General features: G+C 30.1%; 1 protein-coding gene across 1 annotated transcript; it reads left to right on the top strand.

Annotated features, from left to right (window-relative positions):
- Window positions 1–8,297: 8,297 nt before the first annotated feature.
- On the top strand, window positions 8,298–10,858 carry LOC127085427 (vicilin-like). The gene is made up of 6 exons (XM_051025940.1): window positions 8,298–8,654; window positions 8,984–9,159; window positions 9,328–9,408; window positions 9,513–9,836; window positions 10,077–10,389; window positions 10,523–10,858. The coding sequence occupies exons 1-6, from the start codon at window positions 8,351–8,353 to the stop codon at window positions 10,702–10,704; spliced, it is 1,380 nt and encodes a 459-aa protein (XP_050881897.1). The 5' UTR covers window positions 8,298–8,350; the 3' UTR covers window positions 10,705–10,858.
- Window positions 10,859–16,284: the final 5,426 nt, after the last annotated feature.

The raw sequence follows: 16,284 nt of genomic DNA, 5'->3' as shown, positions 1-16,284 counted from the left end.
TCTATACAAAGAAAAATGTAAGAAAGCGTATGAATAACATGTTTACCTTTTAGAAGAAGAAGAAAAAGAAGAAGAAGAACAAGAACAAGAACAAGAAGAAGAAGAAGAAAAAAAAGAAGAAGACTAACAACATCAAAGATAAAGAAGAAACAATGTTGAATTTGATTATCTTTTAGTATGAAGAAGAAGAAATACGAGTTATGTGGAAGAAGGAGAGACAAGTTCGCTGGATGTGGAAGAGAGAGAGATGTTAGGGTTTTTCAATTTGAGCGAGACGACTGAAGTGTGATAACTTCACTTATATATATGTAAAACTTATCACCACCGTTGGTAAGAAAAACTGTCATAAACTGTCAGTACTATCCACAATGATTTCTGGTACTAACTATGGTTATAGATATTTTAATTTTAATATATTTGTAAGAGGATATGGACAAACCCTTTTTGTAACGGAAAAAAATTGTTTGTGCTAGGGTTCTAAGCATGTAACCTTTCATCTATAACCACGATTGTTATTATGAACCGTAAAGAAATGTATTTTAATAAAATATAAAAAAATGCAGGCGCGTTAAGATGATTTCTTACTACGGTTGTCTAAATAGCCTTAGTAATATGGTGTTACAAAATGTATATTTTGTAGTAGTGTATTTTCCCACAGTGGATGCTACTTGTTGTAAAATTGAAAGGTTCAATCACACCACAATATTTTTGTTGGAAAAATCTAACAATAAGATGAATCATGTTATAAATATTGATGTGTGGAACAATGAACAATGAAAATCAAAATAAATAGCCTCAAGAAAAAAAAGTCATCTGCCAAACAATGAAGGCAAATCCATAATAAACTAGAGAAAATTAAAATACTAGTAAGAATAATTCTTACTAATAAAAAATTTAAATGCATTAGGCATTTCATTATACTTAACAAAAATTTAAATAATACAATAATATTAAATATTGTTAATAGAATATAACAAAAGCCAATATCAAGTGGATCATATATAAACCATTCCACTTCTTGATAACTGTGAATTCTGTAACTAACAGCAATCAAGTAGAATGCCAATATATTTCATTTTTTTTCTAATCAACTTCGTGGAATCTAGGACAAGAATATACAAAATACTGAAATAACACTCTAAGGGATTAAGCACATAGCAGTATTGGCCAGATCCCTCTAAACTTTTCTTGTCTTTTCTGCAAAATGTTCTTGTCCATAATTCAAACATAAAGCTCACACATGCCAGCATAGATGTATTGAGACGCATGCAAGATTAACACCAAATAACTATCTTCTCTTTTCTGCAAAATGTTTTTGTCCATAATTTAAATTTATTTACTTCAAGAAAAGCCCTTACAATGCTAATGTGTAAGGTCTAAGGGGTCAAAGAAAAAATATCTTTAATTGTTCCTTACCTATCTTTTTGCATGTCAATGGTGTGAAGTGGATGTTTGATCATATGATCTATGTATTTCATGGTTCCTTCTAGTGTAGTAGCAATGAAGGATTTTAATATTGATGGATCAGTTTTAGACCACTGCAAGGCTCATATGTTCTTTCTACATGCTCTTTTTATCTCGAGCGCATGTTTAAACAATTGTAAAGAATGTGACCTACACACGTTGAATATTGTTAACTTCAACATACATTTCATACTTTCTACACACATAGGAAAATTAATTTGCTTGAGTTTATGCCAAAAACTAATAAAATAGGGTAAATATAAAAAGCATAATAATGCATAATGAAATTAAAAGAGAATTGTTATTTCAACAAACAGAAAATGCTACAAGGTGTTTTTTACTATAAAAACTCAATTCGTCAACTATCACTCCTTGAGTGACCAAACATAACATATAATATTATTAAAAAAAAAAAGAGCTGAAACAGTCAAATGGAAGAGGGAGAAGAAACTCACACTTTATTTCTGAGTTTGAGATTGATCAATGTATAGAGGGACAAAATCTAGGTATTTAGGACTTCCGAATCGACCAATATGAATTAAGATCTAATCACACACCAATTAATATGTTAAAGAAATCAAGGATTAGAAAAATAAAGTTATTCCTTTCGATCTATTGACATGGTAGACATAGAGGTTGAGAAAGATGGTAATGCCGAAGAGGGAACGAGATAGGTGGTGGGATAAATGATCATTATTAATTGAAAATGTAAAGTTAATTTCAATTGTCGATATACCATTCATTTTCTTATTATTCTTATTGTTATATATATATATATATATATATATATATATATATATATATATATATATATATAATATATATATATATATATATATATTATATATCTATATTATATATCTATATATATATATAATATATAAAGCGGAAGTATTTAGTAAAAAAACATTTTAAAGAAAATTGAAGAGAGGTGGAGAAAAATTTAAAAAGTTAAAAACCTTGCTGAAATGGTTATTATTGTCGTTTGGTCTTCAAATAAAAAATATATTTATTTTGAAATTACTCAAATAAGTCATTTACATATTTTATAAAATAAATCTCTCTCTCTCTCTCTCTCTCTCTCTCTCTCTCTCTCTCTCTCTCTCTCTCTCTCTCTCTCTCCTCTCTCTCTCTCTCTCTCTCTCTCTCTCTCTCTCTCTCTCTCTCTCTCTCTCTCTCTCTCTCTCCTCTCTCTCTCTCTCTCTCTCTCTCTCTCTCTCTCTCTCTCTCTCTCTCTCTCTCTCTCTCTCTCTCTCTCTCTCTCTCTCTCTCTCTCTCTCTCTCTCTCTCTGTGTGTGTGTGTATATATATATATATAGCTAAGAGTGAAAAAATTTGATGAAATGTTAAACAACGAAAGGATTTAAAAACTCAATAAAGAAAATTCGGAAATAGAGAATTTTTTAAAATATTATTATTAGTGATCGAAATATCATTCACTAATATTTTATATTAAATTAATAAATATATGAATTAGAGGTATACATGTCGATTATAATATTTTGGTGGCTAGTTCGATATAGTGATCACAAATTTTCAACCTATAAATTTTGTTTAGTAGTGTATATGCTTTGAAAGGTTTTTCAAGAGTTTAAAATTCAATTTTAAGAAAATAGTCTTCTAAATTTTCAAGAACATCCCGTATTTTCTATTGAAGTGTTTCTCAATATCTTCAATTCTCTGTATATGAATCTCACAAATGAAGGTGTTTAAAAATGTTTCATAATCCCCTTAAACATCTTCAAAGATTTTCCAAATTCTAAAATTATACTCCAAGAAGATGCAAAACAAGGGAAAAATCTGACCCATCAGCAAATAAACCTATTTGCAAACCGAGCTGAACCGATCCAAAAACATGTCGCGTCGTCGCAAACCCCCACCCCGGCCGCTAGGGCAGGCCACCACTGCTACTTGCAAGTAACACAATCCCAACTTTGACGTCAACGAATTTCGTTAGTATATACTCCCTCTGTCCCAAAATAAGTGTTGCATCTTATACAATTATTTATTTCAAAATAAGTGTTACTTTTAGTTTCCAATGCAATTCTAATTTTTATCTTCTAAATATTCTCTCTAATAATTTTCTCACTTTGTATTTATGATAATTCAAATACCACCACTAAAAAATCAAATTTAAAGAGGGTAGATTTTCGTCAGAAATTCATGGATATTCCGTCACAAAATAATTTAGTGTCGGATTTAGAAATGTGCATAAATCCGTAACAAATTTCAATGTCGCAAAATTCAGTGAGGGAATTTATATTCCATCACAAATGGGTATGAAATAAATCTATCACTAATTCTATCTTATATTTCCATCACTAATTAATGACAGAATAATAGACCCCTCTCTAATTAGAAGGGAATTGTTCCATCACAAAGTTGAGACAATAATCTACTTCCCTCTCAAAATTAGAAAATATCACCAATATATTGGCATAATCTATACATCACTATATTACATATCATAAATATTTCACTGGTTTTTTTCATGATTTAACAAAATTAAACCATCAGTGTATGAAACTTTTTTAAATATAATAAATATTCATCATAAAATTACATTTCAATATGGGTGGTGATGTCGAAGTATAGATAAGATACGATCGTTTAGGGTAACCTGCATCAAATTTTTGTAGAGTTTAATGTAAACAAATTAAATTATACTCTAAAAAAAACTAAGGTAATAGGTTAATTACTAGTCTTCCATGAACTTGAAAACGGAAAACTATATTTAATTTTGTCATTCTAAATTATATTTTTAGACTTCCAAATCCTAATTTCCTCTGTCTAAGAGTTTCATAATAAAACTAACATTAAACCATATTATGTGTTAGTATGGGTTGCAGGAAGAAAACAAACTCACTTCAGTTTAAACAAATTAACCCTGCAACTAATACTAACACATGGCAATTGCAACCACCATGCCAAATATTTAACAACCACCTCAGATGTCACTGTCAAATATTTAGCATCCACACTAATGCCATCTAATTTAAATTCTTTCTTATCACATGTAAAAAAAGATTATAGAAGAATTACAAAGTATACTACGTATCTTCCGAGACACAATAAGAAACAAAATCAAATGTCTAGAAATATTCAAATAAATTTATAGCCACTCTGCAATGCATGAAAAATAAATTGAGCACAAGGTCGGTACACAATATACATGTTTCAATTCTATATAGTTTCATTATGTAGCCTCCTGAATAAACCATTTATGTATCTCCCACTCTAACATAGAACATCACAACTCCAATAACCTTAATAATTAATCCTAACAAAACATTACGGTAAAGAAAAATCACTCCCTTTAGAAATAAGAAATTCCATATTTTTTGCCAACCTCCATGTAATTTGTGCAATAACATTGATAATTCTGAATTCACCATGTTTGCTAAGTCTATCATACTTTGACTAGAAATTTCTTCCCATCTATATATCTTAAAAATATAAAAAAAAAACAAATTAAACCTTTAAAAGAGGAATTATATAAATGACTATAACTATAATTAGGTAAAAGTATCTTAGCATGACTAATTGCCTAATTACTCAAATTGACATGTTCAAAACTAATACTTTTCCATCAAATCCAACCTGATCTTTATCCTTCATCCTCTCTCTTAAGAGAATCATATAAATTCTACGACCAAATAAAACACTCTTCACTTGAAACCTCTTTAGCGAATCCAACACCATGTTTGGCTCGAAAGAAAAAAAACAGAAAAAAATAATTAAAAACAATTTCAAAGTATTTAACCAAACAAACATGAGTCGTCAACCTAGCTTCATATTCACCAAGAGTAATAGTTTTAGAATTCTAAGATTTTGCAAAAAAAAAGCATCCTTTCAACATAATTTGTAGTTTCATCCAAAATATTATACAATTGAAGCACATAATTAACAATAAAAGCCTTATTTTATTTTAAAAGCTAGACTCCATAAACTACTGGATTTTACTAAACCCTAGAAGTTACCAGAAGCAAAAATTGAAGAAACATGTGAAATTCCCAGATCTGTAACATGTGCACTATACATTCTTACACAACTAGGTTTACCAGAAGAATGAGTTACAAATGGTTGAAATAGTGTATCCCACTTGATCCCTTGAACAATTCCAAAATCAAACTGTGTGAATATTGTTAGGGTTTTATGAGAAAGTTAATTGCTTCCCATGTAGTTGAAGAAGTAGAAGAAATTGAAGAAGCAATTTGTTAATGTAGCAACAATTGAGTTTGTTTTCGCGAGCAACTATGGTGGCAACAATAGAGATGGATAAAAATAGAAAGAAAAAAAGCGAAGAAAAGGAATATACCGTATAGAAATAGGAATTAGGGTTAACAAGTGAGAGAGCAAAAATTAATTTAACAAAATTTTTGGGAACATTTAACTTCAAAATTTTAAGAGTGAGCAGCAGAAGAAAAACAGGAAAAAGGTAAACCTAATTTTATCTAAATTTTTTGTTTTTTATTTATTAAATTTTAGGAAAATCATTTTATATAAAAAAAATTATGACATAAATATATGGCTTCTTTCATTTAAAAATATTTTCTTTCAATTTGAAAAACATAAATACTAGAATTAATATTTATATTTATGAACATAAATATCAAAACTAATATTAATAAAAGTTGACAATTCCTAAAATAAATTATATTTTCTCTTTATTAAATATCATTATTAATTAAAATATTTGACTACCATTTTAATTTTAATAAACATTTAAGCTACAATATCATTAAAAGATATTATCTTCAATTTTTATATATAAAAAAATGTTAGAGAGGAAACATTTCCCTCACAAAATTCATTACAATGACATCTTGCACATTTACAATGGAATTTGTTAAAGATAGATAAAATTCATCTCAAAGCTCTTCACAAAATTTATTTTAATCATATTTTTAGGAAGTTTGAGAGGGATTACTTGTGACAGAATATTTCCAGCACATATGTCATCACTAATATTCATCCATTTAATTTTTTTTTACGTGTAGAGTTTTCCATCACTAAATTCATCCGAATTAATGAGGGATTTAATTTTGTGTCTGACTTACGTCACTAAATTCCACTTTTTAGTAGTGTACACCAATAATAAAAAAGAGTAGTTAGGTAAAAATAATATTCTCTCTTTCATTTATTATATTTTTAAAATTTTTGTGAAATAATCAACTATGATAATTATTTTGGGACGGAGTGAGTACCATGGACTATGTCTAGTTTCTTAACTGTTATTGGACTTAAAAAATATTTAAATTCTTTTAGGAACACTTTACAAATTCATTTGTTATTGGACACAGATAACATTTAAAAAATTTAATTCACAATTTTAACAATTATAAAATTGTCACTAGTATTAGTTAGCATGTGTAGATAAATGATAGAACGATATAGGTGTGATAAAACATAATAATTATTAATATTAAATTATTTGACTACTATTTTAGTTTTAATAAACATTTAAGCTACAATATCATTAAAAGATATTATCTTCAATTTTTATATATAAAAAAAATGTTAGAGAGGAAACATTTCCCTCACAAAATTCATTACAATGACATCTTGCACATTTTTGATGGAATTTGTGAGGAAAATGTTAAAGATAGATAAAATTCATCTCAAAGCTCTTCACAAAATTTACTTTTATCATATTTTTAGGGAGTTTGTGAGGGATTATTTGTGACAGAATATTTTCATAACAAATTTCATCGCTAATGTTCATCCATTTAATTTTTTTTATTTGTAGTAAAAATACTATTCTCTCTCTTCCATTTATTATATTTTTTTTAACTTTGTGAAATGATCAACTATGACAATTATTTTGGGACGGAGTGAGTATCATGGTTTTGACTGTGTCTGATTTCTTAACTGTTCTTGGACTTAAAAACATTTAAATTTTTTTAGGAACACATTTACAAACCCATTGGTTATTGGACATAGATAACATTTACAAATTTTAATTCACAATTTTAACAATTATAAAATTGTCATTAGTATTAGTTATCATGTGTAGATAAATGATAGAACGATATTGGTGTGATAAAACATAATAATTACTAATATTAAATTAATATTAGTTTTAAATGTTTTTATTAAAAAATAATTGTATGTTTATCCTTATTACTCCATCTTCTCTTTACTAATAATGCCTTGAGAATATTGAAATATTTGGACATGACAAATATAACCGTTTTAATAATTTATCATCTTTGTGATGGAGAATTATGTAACTATATTTTTTTTAATTGAGGATTGTAATAAAAGTAGATTATAATATATATTATATTTTTTCTTTTTTAATATATTAAATAAAGTATAGTATATGTAAAGTAAACGGATAAATAATAGATAAATAATTAAATGACATATATCTACAATTACATTTTTATATATTAAGTATAGTATAGTATATATAAAGTAGACGGATAAATAATAGATAGATAATTAAATGACGTATATGTACAATTACATTTTTCACATGACAAGTACAAACATATGCACTTCTAAGTGCAAGTTTATGGAGTTATTTGCATGTCTTAGAGCTGGAGCTTGTGTTGTAGGATACAACACTTGTTAAAATTCTCTAGTCAATTCATTAATTCATATACACATGGCCGAAGACAATAATAAAGCATCCTCCTTTTCCATAAGAATGTCCAAATTCATCAAATTCAAACAAAACTCCACCACCCAAGTAATGTTCTTTTCATTTTGCCACTTCAATTTTGTACATTTTAACACACGTCCATATGCATGGCACAACATGGCCAACTGTTGGTGCATGTTAATTATATAGTTTTATTTTTTATATCTATAAATACACTCATCTCACTGTACTTTATTCATCCAGAGCGACCAAAGTGAGATATTAGTTTCAATCAACATGGCTGCTACTACAATGAAAGCTTCATTTCCACTTTTGATGCTAATGGGAATTTCTTTCCTAGCATCAGTGTGTGTTTCTTCTAGGTCTGATCCTCAAAATCCTTTTATCTTCAAGTCTAACAAGTTTCAAACTCTTTTTGAGAATGAAAATGGGCACATTCGACTTCTGCAGAAATTTGACCAACGTTCTAAAATTTTCGAGAATCTACAAAACTACCGTCTTTTGGAATATAAGTCCAAACCTCACACAATATTTCTTCCGCAGCACACCGATGCCGATTACATCCTTGTTGTACTCAGTGGTAATTTATTATTTATCAAGTTGAATATTTAAAACTAATCACTCATAGTTCATTCAAAAAGAACGGTATTTATTATTTTGAGGAGTGCTAGTAACACTCTCTCAAACACTCACTTTTTATTGGTTGAAACATGTGTGGACCCCTCGCTTTGGAAATAGGTCCCACATAAAGTGGTAAGACCCACACATATTTCAACTAATGAAAGAGTGTGTGTTTGAGAGATTGTTGAAAAAAGAGTATTATTAGCATTTCTCTTATTACTTTACATATTTGTTTTGTAAGGATAAGTTAAATTCAGTTATAAAATCTAATGTCATTGTAATTTCCAGGAAAAGCTATACTCACAGTGTTGAAACCCGATGATAGAAACTCCTTTAACCTTGAGCGCGAAGATACGATAAAACTTCCTGCTGGCACAATTGCTTATTTGGTTAACAGAGATGACAACGAGGAGCTTAGAGTATTAGATCTCGCCATTCCTGTAAATAGACCTGGCCAACTTCAGGTAATATAACCAATGTTTACCTATTCTCATATCAAATATGGTATGCATTCTAATGTATAAACAAATTTAGGGGCCTCTACCATAACATCACAACAAAAATTGCGACTGTACATATTTTTTTGTAATGTTTTCCTAATATTTTCTTTATTTTTTTGTCCTTTTCATCAGTCTTTCTTATTGTCTGGAAATCAAAACCAACAATCCTACTTATCTGGGTTTAGTAAGAACATTCTAGAGGCTTCCTTCAATGTAAGTATAAAACACACAATTTTTTTTCATTTTTGTATGTATTAGTTTGGTATTGTATATGTTAATACTCACTTTGTCAATGTATGTATTGTAAAAAAATATAGACTGATTATGAAGAGATAGAAAAGGTTCTTTTAGAAGAGCATGAGAAAGAGACACAACACAGAAGAAGCCTTAAGGATAAGAGACAGCAAAGTCAAGAAGAGAATGTAATAGTAAAATTATCAAGGGGACAAATTGAGGAATTGAGTAAAAATGCAAAGTCTACCTCCAAAAAAAGTGTTTCCTCTGAATCTGAACCATTCAACTTGAGAAGTCGCGCTCCTATCTATTCCAACGAGTTTGGAAAGTTCTTTGAAATCACCCCAGAGAAAAATCCACAGCTTCAAGACTTGGATATATTTGTCAATTCTGTAGAGATTAAGGAGGTATGATAAAATTATTTTATAATATAGGAAATTCACCAAATTACACAATGAGATTTCACTTGATCAAATTAGAATTGTTCTAAATGATTTGATTTTTGTCCTTTGAAGTTATAATGTCAAACTTTTGTTACTAACTTGACATCTCATACACAACAAGTTTTACATACTCAATAACATTTTTTATTTATAGAACATATATCTAATGTATTTATTTAATTATTCTTTCAAATTAAATATTAGGGATCTATATTGTTGCCACACTACAATTCAAGGGCCATAGTAATAGTAACAGTTAACGAAGGAAAAGGAGATTTTGAACTTGTGGGTCAAAGAAATGAAAACCAACAAGAGCAGAGAAAAGAAGTTGACGAGGAAGAAGAACAAGGAGAAGAGGAGATAAATAAACAAGTGCAAAATTACAAAGCTAAATTGTCTTCAGGAGATGTTTTTGTGATTCCAGCAGGCCATCCAGTTGCCGTAAAAGCTTCCTCAAATCTTGATTTGCTTGGGTTTGGTATTAATGCTGAGAACAATCAGAGGAACTTTCTTGCAGGTATATTATATTATCACCCAGTCTCTGTCACTATTTATTCATTTTAAGTGTGTATTTTAAAAGTCAACTTCTATTTAAATCAAGGGGAAAATATTAAGATATGCTTATTATTTTGGTGATTGAAAATTTGAAGGCGATGAGGATAATGTGATTAGTCAGATACAGCGACCAGTGAAAGAGCTTGCATTCCCTGGATCAGCTCAAGAGGTTGATAGGATACTAGAGAATCAGAAACAATCTCACTTTACAGATGCTCAACCTCAACAAAGGGAGAGAGGAAGTCGTGAAACAAGAGATCGTCTATCTTCAGTTTGAAATGCTTCTTAATGAGTGGACAAAATACTATGTATGTATGCTATCAAGAGATATATCTCACAGGGAGCAATGAATAAAACAATTTTATCTTATAACTATAATTATATCTCCACTTTTCTACTATGAATAAATAAATCAAGAGTATTTTGGTGTTCCTCTTAGATATTATATTATTTTAAGAAATTCAATAACTAAAAGTATAAAACACTCATTAAATTTAAACTAATGTAAAGACTCAATATCTCATATCCATGATTCATGATATACAATCATCAATCAATTAATAGAATTCAAAAGAATAAATTTGGGGTTTCTCTTGTAAGTTAGCAACATTTATACTTGGGGTTGGGGTACTAGAGAAATTGGTCAAAATAAAGAAAAATAAAAATAAAATCTAGGTGTTAAGAATGACTTCTTCAAAAAATTTGTTAAAAAGAAAAGGAATGCAAGCTAGTGGGATACACTGACTCATGTTGGTATGGTGATGCTGATGATAGAAAATGTGTTTATGCTATGTGGTGCACTAATTGCTTAGAGCTCATGAAAAGAACCAGTTGTAGCTCTGTCATCATGTGAGACTGATTACATAGTTGCCTTTCTTTGTGCATGTCAAGCAACATGAATGGTATATTTGATCGAAGAGATTATAGGTCAAAATCATGAAGCAGTAATCATGAAGATTGATAACATTTCTGCTATAAATTTGTCCAAGAACCCAATATGACACAGAAGAAGAAAACACAATGAGATGAGGTTCCATTATCTTAGAGAGAAAGTATCAAATGTGAAATTTTGTTTCTCATAGGACAGATGTTGGACACGGTGTTGGGACAATTGATCCAACTTGTTAAAACCATTAAGACAGTAATATAATAACAACAGTAACACGAATTGAGAATTTCAAAAACAGAGATCCAAGTATAAAAAAATACGAAAAAATCATGTGAAACCTAAATGAAAGAAAGCGTAGGAATAACTAGGGATGGAGCCAGGAATTCTAAATAGTGTGGGCAAATTTATAAATTTATTACGAGAAAAGTATAATATATTATTTATAAAGAAATATTATTTTATTTTTTAAAGTTTTTTAATGATTTAAAATTATTAATGGTTTCTTAATTTTCTACTTATAATTATATAACATATTTTATCCTCACCAATCAATTGATAGTTCATAGATTATTAACTTTTCTTTAATTCTAAAATTATAGAATTAAAAGGATAAGATAATAATATCCAGACTATTAATTTTTTTTTATCAAAAATAGTAGAGACTATTTTGGACTAAATTTTGAAATGAAGTAAGTATTTAATGAAATATACACCATCATTACTATTACCACATGAGTAGTATATTATAATTAAAATTTTAATTATAGTGGGGCATAGACCTACATAGTTGTGTATGTAGCTCCGTCTCTGTGAATAACATGTTTATTTTTTAGAAAAAAGAAGAAGAAACAACATTTAAATACTTAGATAAAGAAGAAACAACGTTTAATTTGAATACCTTTTAGTACAAAGAAGAAGAAAGACGAGTTGTATGGAAGAAGAAGACAGACGATTTCGTAGGATGTGGAAGAGAGAGAGAGATATTAGGGTTTTGTAATTTGAGCGAGAGGACTGAAGTTTGATAACTTTGCTTATATATATGTAAAACTTATCACCGTCGTTGGCAAGAAAAACCGTGATAAACTGTCAGTACTATCCACAATGGTTCCTGGTACTAACCGGGGTGATAAATATTCTAATTTTAATATATTTATAAGACGATATGGACAAACTCTTTTTGTAACGATAAAAAAATTGTTTGTGCTGGGATTCGAAGCATGTAACCTTTCATCTATAATCACAGTTGTTATTATGAACCGTGAAGAAATGTCTTTTAATAAAATATAAAAAAATTCAGGTGCATTAAGATAAGTTATTACAACGGTTGCTTAAACGGCCTTGGTAATATGGTGTTAAGAAAGGTATATTTTGTAGTAGTGTATTTTCCCACGGTGGATGCTACTTGTTGTAAAATTGAAAGGTTCAACCACACCATGATTTTTTGTTGAAAAAGTCTAACAATAATATTAATCACGTGATAAATATTGATGTGTGGGACAAAGAACAATGAAAAATAAAAATAAATATCCTCAAGAAAAAAATCATCTGCCAAACAATGAAGGCAAATCCACAATAAACAAGAGAAAATTAAAATACTAGTAAAAATAATTCGTCCTAATAAATTTTTTTAATGCATTAGGCATTTCATTATACTTAACAAAAATTTAAATAGCACAATAATATTAAATATTGTTAATAGAATATAACAAAAGCCAATATCACATGGATCATATATAAACCATTCCACTTCTTGATAACAGTGAAATTGTTTTAACTAACAATAGATAAGTAGAATGCTAATATATTTCACTTCTTTTCTAATCAACTTCATGGAATCCAGGACAATGATAGGCAAAATACTGAAATAAGACTCTAAGGGATTGGGCACCTAGAAGTATTGGCCATATTCCTCTAAACTTTTCTTCTTTTTTCTGCAAAATGATTTTGTCCATAATTCAAACATAAAGCTCACACATGCCACGTATTGAGACGCATGCAGGATTAACACCAAACAACTACTCAAAAGGATGCTAAAGTCTACAATAACTATACTTAATTTCTCAAATGGTGATGTAACCTAATAACACTTTGCAAGCTATAATATAAAGAATGTGACCTACACATATAACTCATACTTGCTACACACATTGAATATTGTTAACTTCAGCATTCAACCAATACTTTCTACACACGTAGGAAAATTAATTTGCTTGTGTTTATGCCAAAAACTAATAAAATAGGGTAAATATAAAAGGCATAATAATGCATAATGAAATTGAAAGAGAATTGTTACTTCAATAAACAGAAAATGCTAAAAGGTGTTTCTTTCTACAAAAACTCAATTCGTCAACTATCATTCCTTGAGCGACCAAACATAACATTAATATTATTAAAAAAAAGGAGTTAAAACGGTCAAATGGAGGAGGAAGAAGAAACTCACACTTTATTTCTGAGTTTTAGATTGACCAAAGTGTTAAGGAACACATTCTAAGTAGTTAGGTCTTGCGAATTAATCAATATGAAATAAGATCTAATTCCACACCAATTGATATGTTAAAGAAATCAAAGATTATAAAAATAAAATTATTCCTTTCAATCTATAGACATGACAGACAGGGAGGTTGAGAAAGGTGGTAACATCAAGGAGCAAACGAGATAGATGGTGGGTTAAATGATCAGAATTAATTGAAAATGTAAAGCTAATTTACATTTTGTTTGGTCCATTGAGGAGGCAAGCATAAGTCCATTAATTGGCAGTTGTTTCCCATGATATGGTAGGAGACTAGTATAAGTCCATTGATTGGCATCTGGTATCCATGTTTGTTTTTGTTTTAGGAGATTGGTATAAGTCCATTGATTGGCTTCCAGTATCCATTTTTGCTTTAGGAGATTGGTATAAGTCCATTGATTGGCTTCCGGTATCCATTTTTGTTTTGGGAGATTGGTATAAGTCCATTGATTGGCTTCCGGTATCCATTTTTGTTTTGGGAGATTGGTATAAGTCCATTGATTGGCATCCGGTATCCAGTTTTGTTTTGGGAGATTGGTATAAGTCCATTGATTGGCATTCGGTATCCATCTTGTTATTTGCTTATTTTCATTGTTGCCTATTCCAAAGGAATCACTTGAATCATCTACATATGATTTCAAGAGGTGAACATCTAAGAAGTTTTACTTCCTCACTCTCCCACCTTTTGTTTCTTTAAGCCTCCATGTGCATGTTAATCCAAAACAAGAAAACTGTTGTGCAAACATTTCATCTCTTTTCAAATTAGAAACCTAGGCCTTAGGCCTTTGATTTTTCAAACTCATTTCATAATACTTCTTTTGAATTGAATTCTAATCATACTTTGACCATCTTTTGTGAATAATCCTAATTGGTTAATTTCACTCATTCAATTGTTTTGTGGCTTTGCCCATTCTTGATAAGTTTTGAATGCATTAGCCATAGGTTTGATTTATCCTAGTTGGTTGATGTTAATCTCACCTTTTGTCCTTAGTGATTGAATTGTAAGACTTCCTTGCTTATTATAGGGTTAACCCCTCACTAGCAAGTTGAAGCTATTCTCACATGGTGGACTTGTTGTTTGTATAAGGTTGAGTTTTCTCCCGTGGATAACGAAAGACCTTAGGGCTTTTGTTTTAAAATGAATCCACTCATATTTTGGAAATCTTTTAGCCGAACTACGGCGTTTTGATCCTTACCTTCCATGGAAAGGTACGTAGGCAACGGGTTCATCTGTTCAAACACAAAAATAATAAAAATTGTATATTCTTTTCTCTCATCCCTTCAATCCATGTTTTCACAATCAATATTTCATAAACAAATAACATTTCATACAACAAGTTGTGAAAAGGGCTCCCTAGGAGTACCTAGGACGTTTTGGGTGCCTAACACCTTTCCATTGCGTAATTAACCCCTTACCCAGATCTCTGATCTTTTCATTAGTTTTCTATGTGTAAAACTTCTTAGGCTTTTGTTCGCTTTTTAGCCATTCCTTTGGATAAATAAAAGTGCGATGGCGACTCGATTCTTTGTATGCTTTGCTTTTGATTTAATCAATAAATCATAAAGTGACGAATACACCGCTACAGAAAAGTGGCGACTCCGCTGGGGAGGAGTATCCTTGGTGGTTTTGCCTACTTTTCACCCTTGTTGTATGATATTGTTTATTTGTTATATGACATATTTTTGTATAATTTGGGATTACTGTATTGATTGTAATGATTGAATTGCTTGATATACAATTGTTGTTTGCTTGGTGATCTCTGTGAGATGAGTTCTATACCCGAACTCGAGTGCACCTTAGGATAGGAGAATGGCATAGTCTCGTCGACTTGTGTGGAGTATTCCTTAACAAGTTGACTTGCGAGTCCATTCACTTGGTGGAGGTCATGTTGGATTAATAATGTCACACAAGTTATTTGTGGTTAGGCATTATTCTTTCAATCATGTGCCTTAGAAGCCAAGGACCTTAGTTTACCAAGCCCATCTTGGCCTATTTTTAGGACGTAGTGCGAAGGTCATTCAGATGTAAGATCTGATGCGATTGTTACGCGATACTACACTCATAAGAGTCTCTCTTGAGAATATTTTTGGAATACGAGTATTCGTTCATCCGATAATATTCGAAAGATGGGATGATGACTATGGGAACCTTTTGTAGAACATGTTCGGCAGGTTTAAACCCTAGTACACTCCCCTTTGGGTGGTTCTTAACCGAGACTCCATGCTCGTGACTCTCAACAAACCCGTGATTCATGGTTGAGTCGTTCAGACATCCTTAATATCAATGGAACTTGGGTGTCGATAAGGTGTAAACCATAATCCACCAAAATGGATGATTGATATTAAGGATGATTGAGCCGGTTCATGTATTGTTAATATCAATGGAACTTGGGTGTCGATAAGGTGAAAACCATAATCCACCAAAATGGATGATTGATATTAAGGATGCTATGAGCTTT

The sequence above is a fragment of the Lathyrus oleraceus genome, chromosome 5 (genome assembly GCF_024323335.1).
Source record: "Lathyrus oleraceus cultivar Zhongwan6 chromosome 5, CAAS_Psat_ZW6_1.0, whole genome shotgun sequence".
Lineage (NCBI taxonomy): Eukaryota > Viridiplantae > Streptophyta > Magnoliopsida > Fabales > Fabaceae > Lathyrus > Lathyrus oleraceus.
The sequence above is the reverse complement of the archived record's forward strand: the minus strand, read 5'-3'. Positions and strand labels throughout refer to the sequence as shown.

Coding starts and splice junctions, on each gene's coding strand:
- LOC127085427 (XM_051025940.1), top strand. CDS start 8,351: ATGGCTGCTACTACAATGAAAGCTTCATTTCCACTTTTGATGCTAATG. Junction 8,655..8,983: donor CATCCTTGTTGTACTCAGTG/GTAATTTATTAT, acceptor TGTAATTTCCAG/GAAAAGCTATACTCACAGTG. Junction 10,390..10,522: donor TCAGAGGAACTTTCTTGCAG/GTATATTATATT, acceptor GAAAATTTGAAG/GCGATGAGGATAATGTGATT.